This window comes from Mus caroli, unplaced genomic scaffold (assembly GCF_978045245.1).
Source record: "Mus caroli unplaced genomic scaffold, Mus_caroli_1 scaffold_8, whole genome shotgun sequence".
NCBI classification, from domain to species: Eukaryota; Metazoa; Chordata; class Mammalia; order Rodentia; family Muridae; genus Mus; species Mus caroli.
This window is the reverse complement of record NW_028227263.1, coordinates 114,813,977-114,830,597: the sequence shown is the minus strand read 5'-3', so window position 1 is coordinate 114,830,597 and position 16,621 is coordinate 114,813,977. Positions and strand designations below refer to the sequence as shown.

Sequence of the window (16,621 nt, the reverse complement as noted above, 5' to 3'; positions counted from 1 at the left end):
CACAGTCTGTCAATAGATCTTGTCCTAACCAGCCAGAATCGTGTCCAAAGAAATTTCACTTTCACAGAGCCATATCAGGCAGCCTTTCCACCCTTGGCTCTGAAGTCACCAGCCATCGTCTTTCTACATCCACATGTCTGTGGGAAATCCAGAGCATCAAGGTGTTCGAGCAGGTATGAAGGCAGCTATGACCGAGAATTAGGGGGCCTCTTGACCCTCTTCCCTGTGGGCACACTCCCAGAAAGGGATAGGACCCCCGAGCCCCTAGGATAGGTAGGCTGGAACTCTTGCCCATCGGGACCCAGGGGGAGCTGTGTATACTACAAGGCACTTGTGTACCATCTTTAAGCTTGGTCCTGTCCCTCATCACTCTCCCTGAACCAGCAAGGGATGTGTGGCTCCAGTCTGACCAGGTTGGAATTGTGGGGTTAGAGACTAGAGGCAGATGGCGGAAGAGGTGGGGAAGAGGGATTGGTTGAGGAGGTGAGACATGTTGGAGATGAACAGGCACATGACGAGGGAATGTCAAGGAATTACAAGGAGGATCGGGAGGAGGAAGAGGAGAATGTGAGGGAAGGGCAGAGAGGGAGGAGTGGGGAGAGAGTCAGGAAGGAAGGGAAGGAGACAGGGTGGGGAAGGAGAGAAGGAGAGAGCTTATTTGAGAGACATTAGGACTAGAAAAGGGTCTTTGAGTACAGAGAACTGGTTTGATCGTGTTTGGAGGGAGCGGAGGCTCTATATTCCTGCAAACAGAAGAATGGAGCAAAGGGGCCAAGTGAGGAAGCTGACACTGGAAGAACATTCTAGAACAGAGGAGCAGCCTCCATAGCCTGCTGAGGAGGAAGAAGCTTTTGGCTAGAAGTTCTGAGGCCCTAGGAAGGGTTGCAGTGGGAAGCCTGGGTTCTGAGGAAGGGAGTGGAGATCGCTGCTGCGGCTCAAGGAGAACCTGGAGACTTTAGGGAACCCCCAAGTTTAGAGAAGGAGACCTGGAGGCCTACCGCTTGGCCTGCAGGAGCGATTGGAGACAGAGCAGGAGAGAATGCTGGGAAGGCTGGATGAGGAGATCTGGAGGGTGGGGAGCTGAGGCCTCCAAGGGATAGCCTTGGCCTTCCCTCTCCTGTCCCCTCGAGGCCTGCTCCTACAAGGGAGCAGCTGGAAGGGTGAGCTAGGAGGGCCGGGAAAGGCGGGGTGGGGGGCGGATTCTCAACACCTTCTCCCCCATATTCTAACTCTCTTCTCCTTAGAAGCTTTGGTAAGACATAAAGGGAGAGGGAGCTTTCTTTCCACAGCTTCCTGTGTCACTTTCCCAGCTTGTCATCCCAAGCAGGGTAAATGAGGGTGTGTGGGAAGAAAGGCATGACGGGAGGGCCTTCGCTTCCTCGGAAGAAAGGCATGATGGGAGGGCCTTCGCTTCCTCGGAAGAAAGGCATGATGGGAGGGCCTTCGCTTCCTGGGAATGGTTAGTATTCTGTCTACACTGAAGGAGCATTATGTTGGAGATGGTGCTCGAGGAAGGCGGGGGTCATAGATACCCCAAAGTGAAGGGTTTTGTTTGCTTTTTTAAAGACAAGGTCTTGTGTTGTATCCCAGGCTGGCTTCGAACTCACAAAAGTCATGCTACCTTCCTGTCTCAGCCTCCCAGACAGCTCCGACTCGGAACCGGGACCCTGGTGAGCCGTGGAAGCTTATATGCAGCCGACAGGTTTGTCACTAAGAAGGGTTTGGGCCAGAGAGGAATGCTGTGGCCAGGATCCCAGAGGGAGGTCCGTGGAGGAATTGGGGGAGTTAAAGCAGTGTTAGACCAGACTCGAACTAGGAAAAGGAGGACGGGGAGGTGCAGTGGATCCTCAGGGCTTGTGGGAATACAAACTGGGAAAAGGGGCTGGCCAGGGAAGATGCTGAGGCAGGTTGCTTATTTATCTAGGAAAAGGGGGCCAAGGAAGCGGTGGGAAGCCAGATGTGAAATTAGGATGCCAGACACAGGCTCAGGTTGATAGCTGAGAAGAACAGAAGATGAAGGAGGGGGGGGGTTCATCCCCAGCCCCAGGGCAGGAAGAACATTTAGAAGGAAGTAGAAGTGCTGATGTACCCATGGGGCTGAGGAGAGTGCACAGTGCCCCAGGGGTTCCAAGGAGTAGGGGCCAGAACACATCCTGAGTAAAATCTTTTAAATTCCATGTTCTCAAATTCTTGTCAGCTTTGCTTCCAGCACAACTCATGAGTGTTCTTAGGTTCTAAGATTTTTCTAGCACTTAGCATGGGCATTGTGTAAGCGGCCACTCCATGTTCCTTCCCCATGAACACTTAACAGTTGAGAATGAAGGACAGGGCTGATCCTGGGGCCTGCCCAGTTCCTTCTTCAGAATTGTGGACACTCTCCGTTCCCTTTAAAGCAAGCAGAGCCACTCCCCCCCCATACACATTGTTCTTGACCACGTGCCTCAGTTTCCCCTTCCACAGGGGTCAGGTGGCTTTCTGAGTGCTGTCTCTCTTTGCCCAGCCCCCTCCTTGGCACAACAGTGCTCTGGGGCAGCATCGGGGCACCTCAGGTCATCTGTTGCCCTGCCTGTTCTCCCACTGGAAGCTCCAACCACAGCTCCCTCAAGCTCGTCCTTCAAGCACACCCTATCTTTCTGTCTCTGTCTCTCTTAACATTTTCTCTGTATAACAGCTCTGACTGTCCTGGAACTTTTAGAGCAGGCTGGCCTTGAACTTGGAGATCCACCTACCTCTGCCTCCCAAGTGCTGGGACCAAAGGTGTGCGCCACTACATACCATCACTGTGGGTCTTTGGGGGCAAGCCTTTGCCCTAGCTCTCTTCCATCCTTCATCATCTTCTTCAGGTAGGATTGGCTGCATAATCTGAAGGGCGGGGTGCCAAAAAGGGACGTGGTGGTGAGTTTGTTCAAAGTGTACTAGGGATTTCAATGTGTTCAAGGTGAGAGCTGGGTGTGGCTAGTTTGTGCCTGTAATCCCAGCACTTGAGGCAAGTGGGGCAGGAAGACTGAGTTCAAGGCCATCCTGGGCTATGCCGGCAAGACCCTGTCTTTTTAAAAAGGACAATAGCAGTGGGACATTAAACAGGACACATTAAAAAGTCGCATCTTCAGCACATCTTGGTGCTCCCATCAGTCTCAGTTAGGAGTCCCCGTAGGCTCCCAAGTCCCCCAGGACCGGTGGCATGCGGTAGTACCTATAATCCTGGCACTTGAAAGGTAGAGGCAAAGGGATTTGGAGCTCAAGGTCACTCTGGCTTCCATGAGACCCTGTTCAAAGCACCAGAGAACAAAAACGTCTGCCATCCTTCCTGCCTGTTCTTTTTCAGTCTATCCTGGCCACCATTTGTATCTGCTTGTTCTCTAAGAACTGGGACCCCAAGAGGGCAGGGACCTGGACTGTTTGTCATGCCATGTCCCCAACATTCTAACCTCACTAAGGCCAGGACAGTGCCAAGCACCGACAACCCTCCAGGCATGCGGGGTCCAGACTTTGCTGAGGATACTCAGCATGGATCACTGGGTCGCACTATCCAGGGGAGACCCGCTGTCTTTGGGGAGTCCCCACACTCTGCCTCATCAGGTTCTCCCACCTAGGAGCCCATGGGAAGGGCCGCAGAAGCTTGGCCTCAAGGAAGGACTGCCAGAGGATCATGGGAATCTCCTGATGTTATGGGCTCACACCAGCTCCAGTCACCCCAAGAGCGGTGGCTAGGTGTGGCAGTATGGTTCGAGGAGAGTACGAAACCCAGACAGCAGTCACCAGGAGACAGTGCCTCAGCAGCCTAGGTTTGGTCCCCAGATTGCTTTGACTAGAGAGGCGATGGGCAGTAGACATCATATCCTCACCTCAGGGAGTCGGTGGCTTCAGCTGGGCAAGGCTGTTTAACTTGAAATCCTAGATGCCGGTGGTGTTTGTTGTGCACAGGTGTGAGGGGCAGTCTGGGTGTCTTGTGAAGTTCCAGGGGACTTGCTATAACCACTATTATTCTCTATTCACACGCCTCCACACCTGCAGGAGGCCGGTACTGGGTGTGCATCTCCATTCTAGCCCCGTGTACTGGGCCTGGATCCACCTCAACAGCCTCAGTCTCTTTTGGCCTCTATCTGCTGGCCGCCTTGTACTTGGCTTGCCAAAGGTCACTTCTTCCTACAGACAAATCAGCTCTATGGGATGGATCCTGGGATTGGAGACCCGGGCCTCCCCCTCTTCCCCTACTTTCTACAATCTTCCTTCCCTCTGTTCTGGACCAGCTGCTAGTAGTTTACACTGTCCTCTTCTGGGTAGGAAAGGAGGGGTCTGCTGATGACTTACATGTCAGCTCAGGTCCAGCCTGGTCTAAGTCAGCCTCAGGTCTAGCCTGGTCTAAGACAGCCTTCTGCCAGAACTGTTGCAGTGTCTTCCTCCTCGGTTTCCCTGTGCTTTCCCTTGGCCCTCCACACACAAGATCTGCCATGGGAGCTTCCTTGAGATCCGGGAAGATCCTCATAGCCCGGGATCCTCCAGTGGCCAAGAGTGATGGTGCACGCCTGCGATCCTCCAGCTCAGGAGGCCGAGGCAGAAGGGTCATAAGTGAGGTCAGGGAACCTGAGCTAGACAATGAGTCCAAACCGGGGCTAACGTTGTGAGACCCCCAACTCAAAGAAACAAGACAGAAGGAACCGTCAGTGGTTTCTCATGCCAGTTAGAATGGAATCCTCCCTCCTCTGGTGAATTTACAGGGCTTTTACGTCGCCCACTTCCGGCCTGATATTATGACAATTCCCTTCCCTCACTCCATCTCACCTCTGGCTTCCTTCCCTCTCCCTTTTTCTCACAATGCATACCTTATCATATGCCGTTCCATGTCCATTGAACACTGTTCCCACCACTTGCTAATTACCTCCAGCCAGCGTGGTCCTCAGCCTCGGCTTGGGACTTAACTCCTCAGCTGGAGTCAAATCCACCTCTGCTTCCCACACATCCCTATTTAACATTTGTGTGTGTCACAAATGCTGCCAGGGCAGGGCAGGGCAGGACTTGTACTTGAATCTGCCCCATGACCTAGCACACAGTTCAAATTTTAACAACAGGTTTACAAACGGTGCACTCTGGCTTCCCCTTAAGGTGGGAGTGGGTATTTCCTAGGTGGCACTGAGCCAGCCTTCCCACTTGCTAGCTCCCATGGCCCAAGGCTTATGCTGTGATTTGTTGATAGCCTCACATGATCTTAGCTACTCGAGAGTAGCAAAATGACAAAGGACCTCGGGATGCTGCAGGACTGGGGAGATGAGTGCCTCATCTCTACGGTTAATGGTGGACATTTTGAAGGTCTCAAGTTCCACCATGAAAATAGGTTCTGTCATCTCACCAGAACATTCTTTGTACCAAACCGAGAGAATTCCAGTTTAGTCTTAGCCTGTCTTCACCCTGATCCTAACATCATCTTACCTCAGGTGACTGACAGGCCCTTCCCCACCCCCCAGCTGCCATCAGAGAAGCTACTTGCACGGGGGGTGGGGGTGGGGGGATGCTATTCTTGCTATCGACCCCATTCCTGCACCTCTAATGAGGCCTGGCCTTTTCCATGCCCAGTGTCTGATCCTATAAACTTCCAGGACACTTGTGTGAGGGGGCCCGGGGCAGTGACACAGTGGGGACCAGCTCAGGAAAGACATGAAGCCAAGTGCTCTGACTCACGCTGAACCAGGGCTCAGTCCCTGTCCACACTCATATCTGCTAGATTGGTTCAATGTGGCATCGACTCCCCCCCCCCCCCACCCCCACTGTAACCTTTCCCCTAGCAAACACACCAGCCTCTTGGGACATTTTTCACCTTCTCCTCTGTGTGCAGCTGCCAAAAGCTTTCCGTTTCTCCCTTAAAGACTGAAACCCCAGTAGATGGTCCAATCTTGCGACTGCTCCCAGATTCTTTTGGGTTTTGGGGGGGGCGCGGGGGATGGGTCTCATGCTGAACTTTCAGCTTTTGAACTAGTGGTCTCCTGCCTCTGTCACCTGAGGTGTGAGGATGATAGGGGTGGGACACTCTGTCTGCTAAGCCCTGCTTTCTATCCTTGGCTCCAACGTCTCCATCTCTCCTCCCCACTCGCCATCCCCTGGTCGCTCATCTGCAGAGTCTGACCACAAAGCATCCTTCTCTGCTGTGCCCCTGCTCCCTCGTCCTGAGCCAGGGCAGCCTGGAGGACTTTCCCCTGGCCAGAGCCCAGAGCCTCACTCTAGATAAGCCCCTCCCTCATGGTCTCTGAGCATAGTAATCCATCTGCTCGCTTTCCTGAATGGCTGTGTCATCCACTCTTCTCTTCCAATGTTTCCCTGGTTGAAGTTGGTCCTGCCCCACCCTCACCCCTACAATGGCTTCACACGCATTCCTTGCTTCTGGTTCACCTTCCCCAAGCAGCACTAGAAACCCCAACCTCCCCCACTCGGCCCCCAGGCATAAAATCCTCCGTGGCTAGCCATCACCATCAGGCCAGCGTCTGAGCACCTCACTCAGGAGCTGGCCCCTCCCACCTCACCAGTACCACAGCAACCCAATGCCTGGCAATACCCAGCCTTTGTTCATGCTATGCCCTCCACCTGGAGCCTTCCCTTCTGCTCTTTGCCCAATGCTCTCCTTCAGATATGCTACTTAGATTACATCCCTCCTCTTCCAGGAAGACTTCCCGGAACTATACTTCAGGTTCCTCTTCCGGGGTTGAGGGGGGGGGCACACAACCCCCTGGGCGTCCCTCAACTCTGTATTCTGGAGTATGGCTGTCTGAAGACACGTTTCCCACTGGACTGAGGGCAGGGCAGCTTGGGTCACTGAGTCCCCAGCACAAGCCACAGCACAGCTCGGTCCCCAGAACGTCCATTGCTTACATGGATGACTATAGATGACTCCTCTGCAGAGACCCCAAGCTGAATGACAGGAAGTGCCTTCCTCAGGGGAGGTTCCTCAACCCCTGCCCCCATACCCTCCACAGCACACCTCAGTCCCCACAGACAGACAAGGGCAAAGGAACAGCCCGAGCTTAGAAAAATAGGACTTTCTTGTTGTGCCCCGGTGCCCCCGACACCCTCCCCATCAGAGTTTTAAAAACCGTGAGCAATTTGGTGAGTCTGAGGCCAGGTCCCGAGGGGTGTCCCTGGGACCAGAGGAACCATAGAGGTGGGCCCTTGGCTAGGGTCCTGCAGGTTCGTGACTGGGCCCCCAGGGCTCACAGTCCAATTGGACCACAGTATGGGCCCTGGGTGCAGCAGGCTCAGGGGCAGGAGCACTGGGCACGGGCCCGAGCGCTCCGTTGGTCTGGGAGCAAACGCTACTGACAGGTGCCGTAGCCTTGGCCTTGCCGGGCGGCTGGCCTCCGTGCACCTTGTAGCGTAGAAGCAGCACGAAGATGAAGACCAGAACGGAAGCGACGATGACACCTCCCAGCGCTATGATCATGGTGCCGCCCAGGAAGGGTGCGTGCGGTGCAGCACAAGGCCGAAGTGCGGGCTCCGTGGAGAACCGAGCGCAGCCCACTGGCCGCGTGGCCGTCAGCCCGGTGGCGCTGTCCTCATAGACGGCGAGCACACATAGATCATAGGTACGGCCTGACGCCAGATCGGTCAGCAGGAAGGAGCGACTGTCCGCTGGGATCATCCTGAGGGAGGGTGACAGATGGGGTCAGGACTGTGGTCACCCAGTACCCAAGATCCACCTGCCCTGTGCCTCCCTCCAGCTAAGTTCCCTGCAGTACAGCTGCCCCATTGCACCCCAGTCCCATCTAACCAGCACCCTGACTTATTTTGCTCAGCTAACACTTAGCATGTCGGTCCAGTGGGCTAGCCAACTTCAGTCTCCCACCTAAGGTCCCAATTTTGCGCACCTGTGGATTCCACACCCTATTTCTCTGAAGCCTAAGATATTCCATTCCTCTTTCAGAGATTTATTCCCTAGGCCTGTTAAGGTGCCCCTAACATCCCTCAAGACCCTTTTTGGCACCTTGCCTCTCACCCTGTTCAGCTAAGTCCTTAGCCTCACCAGCAAAGCTCTGCTTTATGCTAACCCTGTCTGATTCCTGCCCCCTGCCTCCCGGAGTCTTGTTATGTAGCCAAGGCTGGCTCATATCTTGTGAAGGTCCTGCCTCAGCCTCCAGAGTGCTGGAAGTAGAACCATTTTAACACTACACCTGACCAATGGCCCCCTTCCTCTATCCTCTAGCCATCTTTCTGCCAGACTATCTCCCTGTGACTCCTATTTTGTTTTTTATATTTGCTTTCTGCCCTTGAGGTGGGGGCACCATTCCTGGATTACTGCAACACCAAATCAAGGAGTGTCTTGGACACAGCAAGCTGCTGTTCCATCTCCCATCTCCCCAAAAATCCATTTAATATATTGTCCTCGGACAGAGGACATATCAGATATTAACCTGGTAGGAGCAGATACTACACTTGATCTGAGCCACAAGGTAGGGAAGTGATTGCTTATTTGTTTCAAGACAGGGTCTCATGGAGCTTAGCCAAGGCTGGCCTTGAACTCCTCATGATCCTCCCTGCAACTCCAAGTGCTGGTGTTACAGCCGCGCACCCCATGCCCCGCTGCCTGACTTCTTTTCAGCTCTAATTTCCCTTGCCCAGCTCCTGTACATTTCCCTAGCGTGTGGCGGCTGAACCCCTCTACCCTAACCACTGCTTCCCCCATACCTCTGTTGCCTGCTTTGCTTCCAGCTTGCCAGTGAATTTCCCTGCAGCTCCAGTACCTTGTTACCATCACCGACTTTATAGTGTTTCTGGCCAGCCCTTGAGAATCTCCATCTTAGATTCTCTTCCCTCTTTGTCCTCACTAATTTCCAGGTTCATCTCTTTATTCTCTTTTAGCTCCATTTCCCGCTTCCTGATTAGCCTTCCCTTTGTGTGTGTGGTACCTGTGTGCACATGTGTGTGCAAGTACACGTGTGCATGCATGTGCCTGCATGTCTGTGTGCAGGTATGTGTGTGTGTGTGTGTGTGTGTGTGGTGTGAGTGTTGAGCCAGGCTTTGGCTATGTAGCTCCCAGGCTGACCTGGAACTCTCAGTCCCCTGCCTCAAGTCTCTCCAGGGCTGAGCCTAAGGTCTGAGCCACTACACTCACGGTTTTCTCGCCTTTCTCACCCAATTCCACACATTCCTTTCGTCTCGGGATGCCCTGGCGGAGACTGGGCTAGTTTTAGAGTCTGTTTTACTCCTACCCTGCTTTAGGGAGCATAACCCAAGGACACCTGTAATGACCTGTGGCAGGGTGGCTGTCTCCAGACTGTCCCACTCCCCACCAGGCAAGGGGGTCGCCCTCCCCTGAATAGTGTTTCAGAAAAGGAGTGGAGATGCCACATGTGGTGGCCCGCAGACAGGGAGGTGAAGGCAGGAGGGCTCGGGGCTCAGTGTGGTCCTTGGCTTACATGGCCAGTTCGAGGCCAGCCAGGGCTACATGAGCTCTAAAGCAGAAGGTGGGGGGAGGAGAGGAAGAGGGGAAGACAGAGAGAAGGGGTTAGGATTGAGAAGATAGAATCTTGACTTGACATATGGCCAGGGAAGGGGGTGGCGTGGATCCAGGCACTGGGTTTGCAAGGTGCTAACCCATCCTGTAGAAGGTTACTGTCAAGTTTGGGGCTGTACTCTTGGCCCAGCCTGGCATTGAGGATAGGGAGTCACCCACAGCTGCCCACACAAGGTCAGACTTTGGTGGGGAGTATCAGCCACCACCATTGCTACCCACTGTGGTGACAGCAGAGGGACAGAAGCTACACTGACTGCCCTTTCAGAGTGTGTAAACACCGGGCTTTGTGTTTGCAGCCGTGGGGTGTGTGTGTGTGTGTGACAGGAGCATCAGACTGGGCATTTCTGCCCACATAGCTCACTAGGTTGCTGCTTTGTTGGCTTTTTGAGACAAGGTCTTGCTGTATAGTCCAGGATGCCCCTGAACTCACTATCCTCCTGTCTCAACCTCTTGAGAGCTGGGGAGATAGACGGCCGTGCACTGACACATCTGACCTAGCTTAGATTTGATTTAGCAAACCAAAAATTAGGATGTTACTCTAACCAGAACTTTGACCGGTAGGGCTCATACTGCACGAACCCAAGACCTAATCTCTATTTAACCTCCTACCCCCAATTTCCCACTTAACCTCTGCCCTCCTTTCCCCTGCCTACCTCATTAGACTTTCTCTGCTGTCTCTGTACATTTCTGCCCATTCCCCCCACCCCTTCTTGCTCTCTTTTCTCCTTCTCCTCCCCTCCTCCAGGCACTGTTTTCTATAAATCTCTGGTCAGCTTCAAACTCCCTATGTAGACCAGGCTGGCCCTGAACTTGTCACAATCCTGACTTAACCTCCCTATTGTAGCCTCCCGTGAAAAGCCAAACTTCCTGATAAAATTTATTTTTAACCATAACCTCGTTAGCTTTCTCTTCCTTCAGCCCTGGGCTTAACCTCAGGGCTGCCTGCTTGCTATTGTATAGGCTGCTATCTGAACTACACTTGAACAACCACTGTTAACCATTAACTTGTTACTCATTTGACCTGATTTTTTTCCCCCTGGCTTTGTATGTTTGTTACCATTTATGTATCAGTCTTGTTTCTTTCTACCTCTGCAGCCTGATTTTTTTTTTTAAAACTCATTGTCCTTGGTTGTGCCTGTTAGCCTGCTGTCTAACTGATTTACCCTCCTCGTCTCAACTGCCTCCACCACATCTGCCCTGGATTTCTTTTACCCCTTTCTGCCCAACCGTGGTTATCACTGCTGCCTGATTTCGTTTGCCTTCACTTTCTGATTTCCTTTGGAACCTACAGTGCTATTTCCTTGTAGTGGTTCACAAGGGGTATTCCTGGGTGGACCCACAGTGCCCTGCCCCGCCCCCATCTCACTCCCCCCCTGCCAGGCCCCTGCACCTGTAGACAAGGATGTCGTCGGCCGAGCTGTTGTACTGGATCTGATACATGCGGATGCCTGGGACAGGCCGTTGATCTGGCCACTGAACAAGAGCCGCTGTGGCCCCATGCTCAGTCACTTGGACGCCACGGTCGGTAGGGGCCACGGTGTCCGCCACTTTGGCGGAGGCTGAAGCCGCAGAGGGCGGGGTGAGGGCATCGGGTTCCCCGTCCCGCGGGGGGTCACAGCTGGTGCTATTGGCTAGCTGGGGGGGTGGAGGGGGACCCACGGTCAGCTCAACAGCAGCAGTGGCCTCGCCAGCGGCATTGGCTGCAATGCAAGTGAAAGTGCCGCCATCTTCCGGCTCAGTGACCAGTAGCTCCAGGGTCCCATTAGGGAAGGCACGAGCACGGCTGGAGTTGCCCAGCAGCCGACCCTGGGGTGATACCCAACGCACTCGTGGCTCTGGGTCCCCTACTGCCCGGCATCGCAGGGCAGCTGGCCGACCTGCGGGCACTGCCAGGGGAGGTGAGCGGTGGGTCACCACAGGTGGCTCACACACAAACTCCTCCTCACCCACAGCCCAGAAGTAGCGGCCCCCCAGAGCAGGTGGCGAGGCACAGGCCTCGAGGTCGTCCTCCCGAGCCAGGCGTCGCAGCCACACCAGCTCACAGTTGCAGTGAAGGGGGTTTCCCCCGAAGGCCAGCACCAGAGCAGAGGCTGGCGAGCCTCGAGGCCGGGCAAGCAGTGGCAAACGTGAGAAGAGTGGGTCAGGAGGGATGGTGGTTAGGCGGTTGGAGGTCATGTCCAGTCGTGCCAACTTGTGCAGGCGGGAAAAGGCTCCAGCGGGCACTGAAGCCAACAAATTGTGGTCAAGGCCCAACGTGTTGACGTTGCCTAGGCGCCCCAAAGCCTCCCAGGGCAGCTGCTCAAGGTTATTATAAGAGAGATCGAGGTCCTCCAGGGTCTCGGCACAGTCGTCTAGGGCACCAGCTGCCAGGGCTGCTAGCTGGTTGTTGCTCAGGATGAGGTGGCGCAAGTTGACTAAGCCGCGCAGCTGACCCTCGCCCAGCGAGGTCAGTCTATTACCATCTAGGTGCAGGGCACGCAGGGCACGTAGGTCGGCGAAGGCGCCAGCTGCCACATGGCGGATGGTGTTTCTAGACAAGCTCAGATGCAGCAGGCCTGTCATGTTGGCCAGGTCTCGACGACGCACTGCCGCGATGAAGTTGTCTGCCAGGCGCAGCTCTGCAGCGCGGCGATCCAGTGATGGCGGTACGAACAGAAGGCCGGCCCCTGGGCACAACACGCTTAGGGGCATCGACTGGGTCTGGCAGCGGCAACGGCGGGGACAGGGGCTGGATATGGCCGGCTGGGGTGGAGATGAGGCGGGGGCCAGCGGTAGCAGGCAAAGGAGTAGTGGAAGGACGGCCATCGCGGGCAGGGGTGGCCTGTAGAGAAGAAGGAACAGTGTTGGGGCCAGAAACGGGGAGAGATGGCCATACTATGCTCAGAGAGGTGGGGGGGGGGCGGCGGGGGGGCGGGGTGTCAGAGATGTGTCATGAAGGCACAGAGAGTCAAGCATGAGCCATGATGGTCAGAAAGCTGGCTAGAAATGTGCACAGGTGGGCAGAGGCTAGGACAGATGGTCAAGGTGGAGAGAAAGTAAGCAATAGGGTCTAGAGGAGCCACAGAGAAGAGGTGGGCAGTTGGCAAGGATTATCAATCAGTAAAGGTCAGGCATGACTAAGGAGGGAAACTGAGCAGAAAGGCTAGCAGGTTGCAGTGGTCCTTCTAAGTCTATCTGGACAAAGAGATACAAGAGTTTTGACCTAGTCAAAAGCCAGTAAGAAAGCCAGAGAGAGGAGAAAGGACAGATATGCCAGAGTCATCAGGGACCCAGAACAACTGGTCAGAGAAAAGGCTTTGGGGAGAGGTGGAGCAACGGTAGAAAGACAGACAAGGTAGAAATGGTCAGAGCTGGCCAGGTGGGGGTAGACCAGGAGTTAGCGCAGGGTAGGAGGGAGAGAAGAGAGATGGTGGGAGGTGGACAGAGGAAACAGCAGGAGAGGAGGGCAAGGTAGGAAGGAGAAGACTACACAGATGTTAGATTTGGCTAGGGATGGTCAGTCTCAGCCTAGGAGTCAGGAGTGGGCAAAGGTTGAGAAAGCCAGTGGATCAGGGAGACACAGAAAAAGAAGTGTCAGTGAGAGAGGCTGTGGGCAGATGTGACTGGAGAACAACAGGACAGGGGACAGGGGTGTCAAGGCAGCTCAGAGAGTAAAGCAAAAACTGTCATTGTGAGGAGAGGTGGAGAAAGGGGTCCAGAGAGGATGCTGAGATGGCCAGAAGCTAGACTGGTGGTGACATCGAGATCTAGAATCCCATCAAGGAGGCCAGAGAGGGGGCAGAGCTGGGGTCATGTGTCCAGAGAGGGTTGGTGACACACTCATGGGACAATGAAAACGGCTTAGGATGCCACAGGGCACCTGGTACTTACCTACTTCCACCTGTAGCCCAAGAAACCCCACCCCCACCCCAAGTCCCTTCCCACCACGGGTGTCTCTCAGTGGCCTTACCTGAACTGGAAGCCACCCCAGGGAGCAGTGTCCTTAGGCTCCAAGGGGGTGAGGTCAGAACTCTGGAGGGGGCATCTGGTCAAGACTCCCCTGTCCTCAGGGCCTCTGGGAAGGAACTGTCTTGCCCCAGATCCTGTCTGTGGTTATGGAGTCTCCAAACTTGATTCTCGGGGTTCCAGACCCCTAACACTGGGCCTCGAGAGTCCAGCTTAAGAGACCAAGGCCCCAGTGGTTCTTCAGGCTCAGGCTCTCTCAGTGCCAGGCTTGAGACACCGAACAGCCAGATGGGGAAGTTTAGGGTCTGAATCCCGAGTCCAGTTCTGGCATCCGAAACTGGGATCCTGTTCAGATACTAGGGTGCTGAGTCAAGACTTAGAGGTCTCTAGCCCCAGATTTCAGCACTTAGGTCTGCAGCAAGGACTTCAGGCCCCCGCCACAGAATTCCACAGTTCAGATCTTGGAATTGAAGGCCTGCATCCCAGGGTTTATTTCCCAGAATAGTGGGGTCCTAGGTATAGATTTGGGAATTCGCTCCCAGATGTCAACGTATCAGCCAGACAATTCAGAGTTCAGCTCCAATTTTGGGGGCTTAGACTCCAAATCTTGGGGTCCCAGGTCCAAATATTGGGATCCATGCTCCAAAATAATGGGGTTCGGCTTCCAAATCTTGGGGTCCCAGGGACGGATGTCGGGATTCCAGCCCCAGATATTGAGGTTCAAGGTCCGAGTCTTAGGGTTCCATGGCAGGAGCTCAAGGTGCTGATCCCAAATCAGGGTCCCACGCTTGGGGGTTTCAGAATATCTGGATCCGATCGCCGGCTGCAAGCGCACCCCGATGTCAGGGTACCAGCCCAGGGTCTGGGGCAGCAATGGCGCGGCTGGGTTCGTGGCCTGCCGAGGAGACAGGCCCAGAAAGAGGGGGTCTGCTGTGGCGGGTGGGGGGCAGCCGGGCAGCTCTAGGGCCAGGGTGGGGCGAGGCCTGGGCGCGGACAGACGGACAGACAGACAGGGCCACGCGGGGACCCGGGCATCGCAACGCAGGTGGGGGCTCAGGGGGGAGGGGTCGCGCTCAGAGACCCCTCCCCCGCCGGGGCCGGGGCGGGGGCCGGGCGGGGGCCGGGCAGGCGGGCCGGGTCCGGGTGCTCCCGCGGCCTCCTCGCCGGGAACCCAGGGCCGTGCGCGTGCCCGCGCTTAAAGGCGCAGGCCCCGCGCGCGCCCGCGCTTAAAGGCGTAGGCAGCCCCCTCCTCCCTCCTCCCTCCTCTCAAAGACGCGCCCCTAGCACCACCTACCATGGAGACGCCCTGGAGCTACTGGGAATAAGAATATCCCTGAATAAAGACAGACAGACACTGAGGCAAAGACACAGAGCTAGAACCGATGAGAGAGACTAAAAGGATAGATAGGCTTAGAATGAGAGAGTGGAGTAGAAAGGGAGGTACAGAAATACACTGAAGGAGAGAGGTGAATATACAGAGTCAGTGAGAGACTCAGAAATAGAGATGAGGCGCAAGGACAAGTCAGAGGCATGCTATCCATTTTCCCATCTCTCTCCTCTCTCTCCTCCACCCCATAAGCAGCACTTGGACAACGCCAGGACTCATTCATATCCTTGTACATAGACCCCAACGCTAGATGCCCGCGTCTCTGTCTCCTGCCCCTCTACCTCAGCACCACCTTCCCAGGAAGTCCAGAAACAGGTTTGCTCTTTTAAGCCAGACAGGTTCATTTCACCGATTGGAAGGAGCAAAGTTGACACTAAGACTTGTGTCTCCTGAGATTCGAGAAGGAGCTCAAGGCACTGAGCAGAGATTCTGAGCGGGAGGGGATAGGAAATGGGGTTAGAGTCAGGAGGCTGGACAGGTTGACCCAGAGAAATGAGTCTGCTATCTTGTCTTGTCTCTCCTTACTCCCACAGAAGACCCTGGTTGGACTTGGGCTAACACACACCTCAAGGGAAGAGGTGGGAGGGGACAAAGAGGTAAAGGTGGGTGGTCCCACACTCTTCTACAGATAGTGTTTCAGGAGGAGGGCGTGGCTGATGGCCCACAAGCCTGGCCTAGGAACTTGAATGTGAGCATTTGGGAAGCCTGTTCTTTCAGAAGCCCTATTGCAAAGGAGGCCCAGTCTGTGTGACCTGAGGTGGGCATAGAGCTAAGAAACCATCTGAACAGAGGAGCAGCGTGACCTTGGAGGCGGCATGTGGATGTCCATCCACCCCAGCTGTTTCCCGAGCTCTGCCGTAGGTTTCACAATACACTTTTGGCCCCTTCCACTTATGTCTATTGAAAATTTGCTGCTAAAATTAACTCGGCTGTGGGGCCCGCCTTTTCAGATCATTAGCAAAGTTCATCAGGGCTCTTGGCTCAGCACAGTGGATGCTGGACACTCGGAAGCCCAGGAAAAGGTTGCGGACGCCTCAGAGACACTGCACGGATGCTGGGATTGGGTAAGACATGGAGGTCGTCCTGAGAGTAGGAGAATTCAGTGGAACTGATCGATCTGGGGGTTGATACCAGGAAAGCGAGGCAGCGGGTTGCGGGGGAGAGAAGAGTTCGGTAGGAAAGAGAAACGATACATAAGTGCTTTGGTGGCAATGAAGTGACTTCTCTGGCATGCTGAGGCTGAGTTCTGCTGGAGACCTTTAAGGAACCCTCAGAACACATCAGGGTTGCAAAGCTACTGTTGCTGATTTGGGTACTACATTTGGAGGCTCACTGGGACAAACCGGGGACATCTGCAGTGTACACAGAACAGTCTGCCACAGCTTTTCGGACCTCTAGTGGTGCAGGGGATGCCAGGAACACATGCCAGGAGCAGGGAGACAGAGGCAAGGAGGCTGCCATTCTTAGCTCGGCAGTTACTGTGGTTGTCTGGCCATCATTACGGTAGTTAACACTTGTGATGGTCAGTTCTGAGTGTTCATCTGATTGGATTTGGAAATGCTCATGAGGGACTAAAGGATGGCTCAGTGGGTAGAAACACTTGCTGCTTTTGTGGAGGACTCAGGTTGGATCCCAGCACTCAGGGATCAGATGCCCTCCCTCTCTGGCCTCTGCGGGCAACAGGCATGAACATGGTGCACATACACACATGTAGGCAAAACACCCACATAAGAATAAAATAACAAAACACCAAAAAAGAATAAAAAAAAAAAACCTTTATTTTTAAAAGAAAA

At 54.6% G+C, this 16,621-nt stretch overlaps 1 protein-coding gene and 1 non-coding gene across 2 annotated transcripts; both read right to left on the bottom strand.

Annotated features, from left to right (window-relative positions):
• Positions 1-7,010: 7,010 nt before the first annotated feature.
• Positions 7,011-14,513, bottom strand: Lrfn3 (leucine rich repeat and fibronectin type III domain containing 3). Its single transcript, XM_021166599.3, has 3 exons — positions 13,446-14,513; positions 10,887-12,317; positions 7,011-7,625 (listed from the first exon to the last, which is right to left on the bottom strand). Exons 2-3 carry the CDS (start codon positions 12,299-12,301, stop codon positions 7,160-7,162), a joined length of 1,881 nt encoding a protein of 626 aa, XP_021022258.1. The 5' UTR covers positions 12,302-12,317; positions 13,446-14,513; the 3' UTR covers positions 7,011-7,159.
• On the bottom strand, positions 8,254-8,445 carry LOC115031663 (U2 spliceosomal RNA). Its single transcript, XR_003837330.1, has one exon. It is a non-coding gene; the product is annotated as a U2 spliceosomal RNA (small nuclear RNA).
• Positions 14,514-16,621: the final 2,108 nt, after the last annotated feature.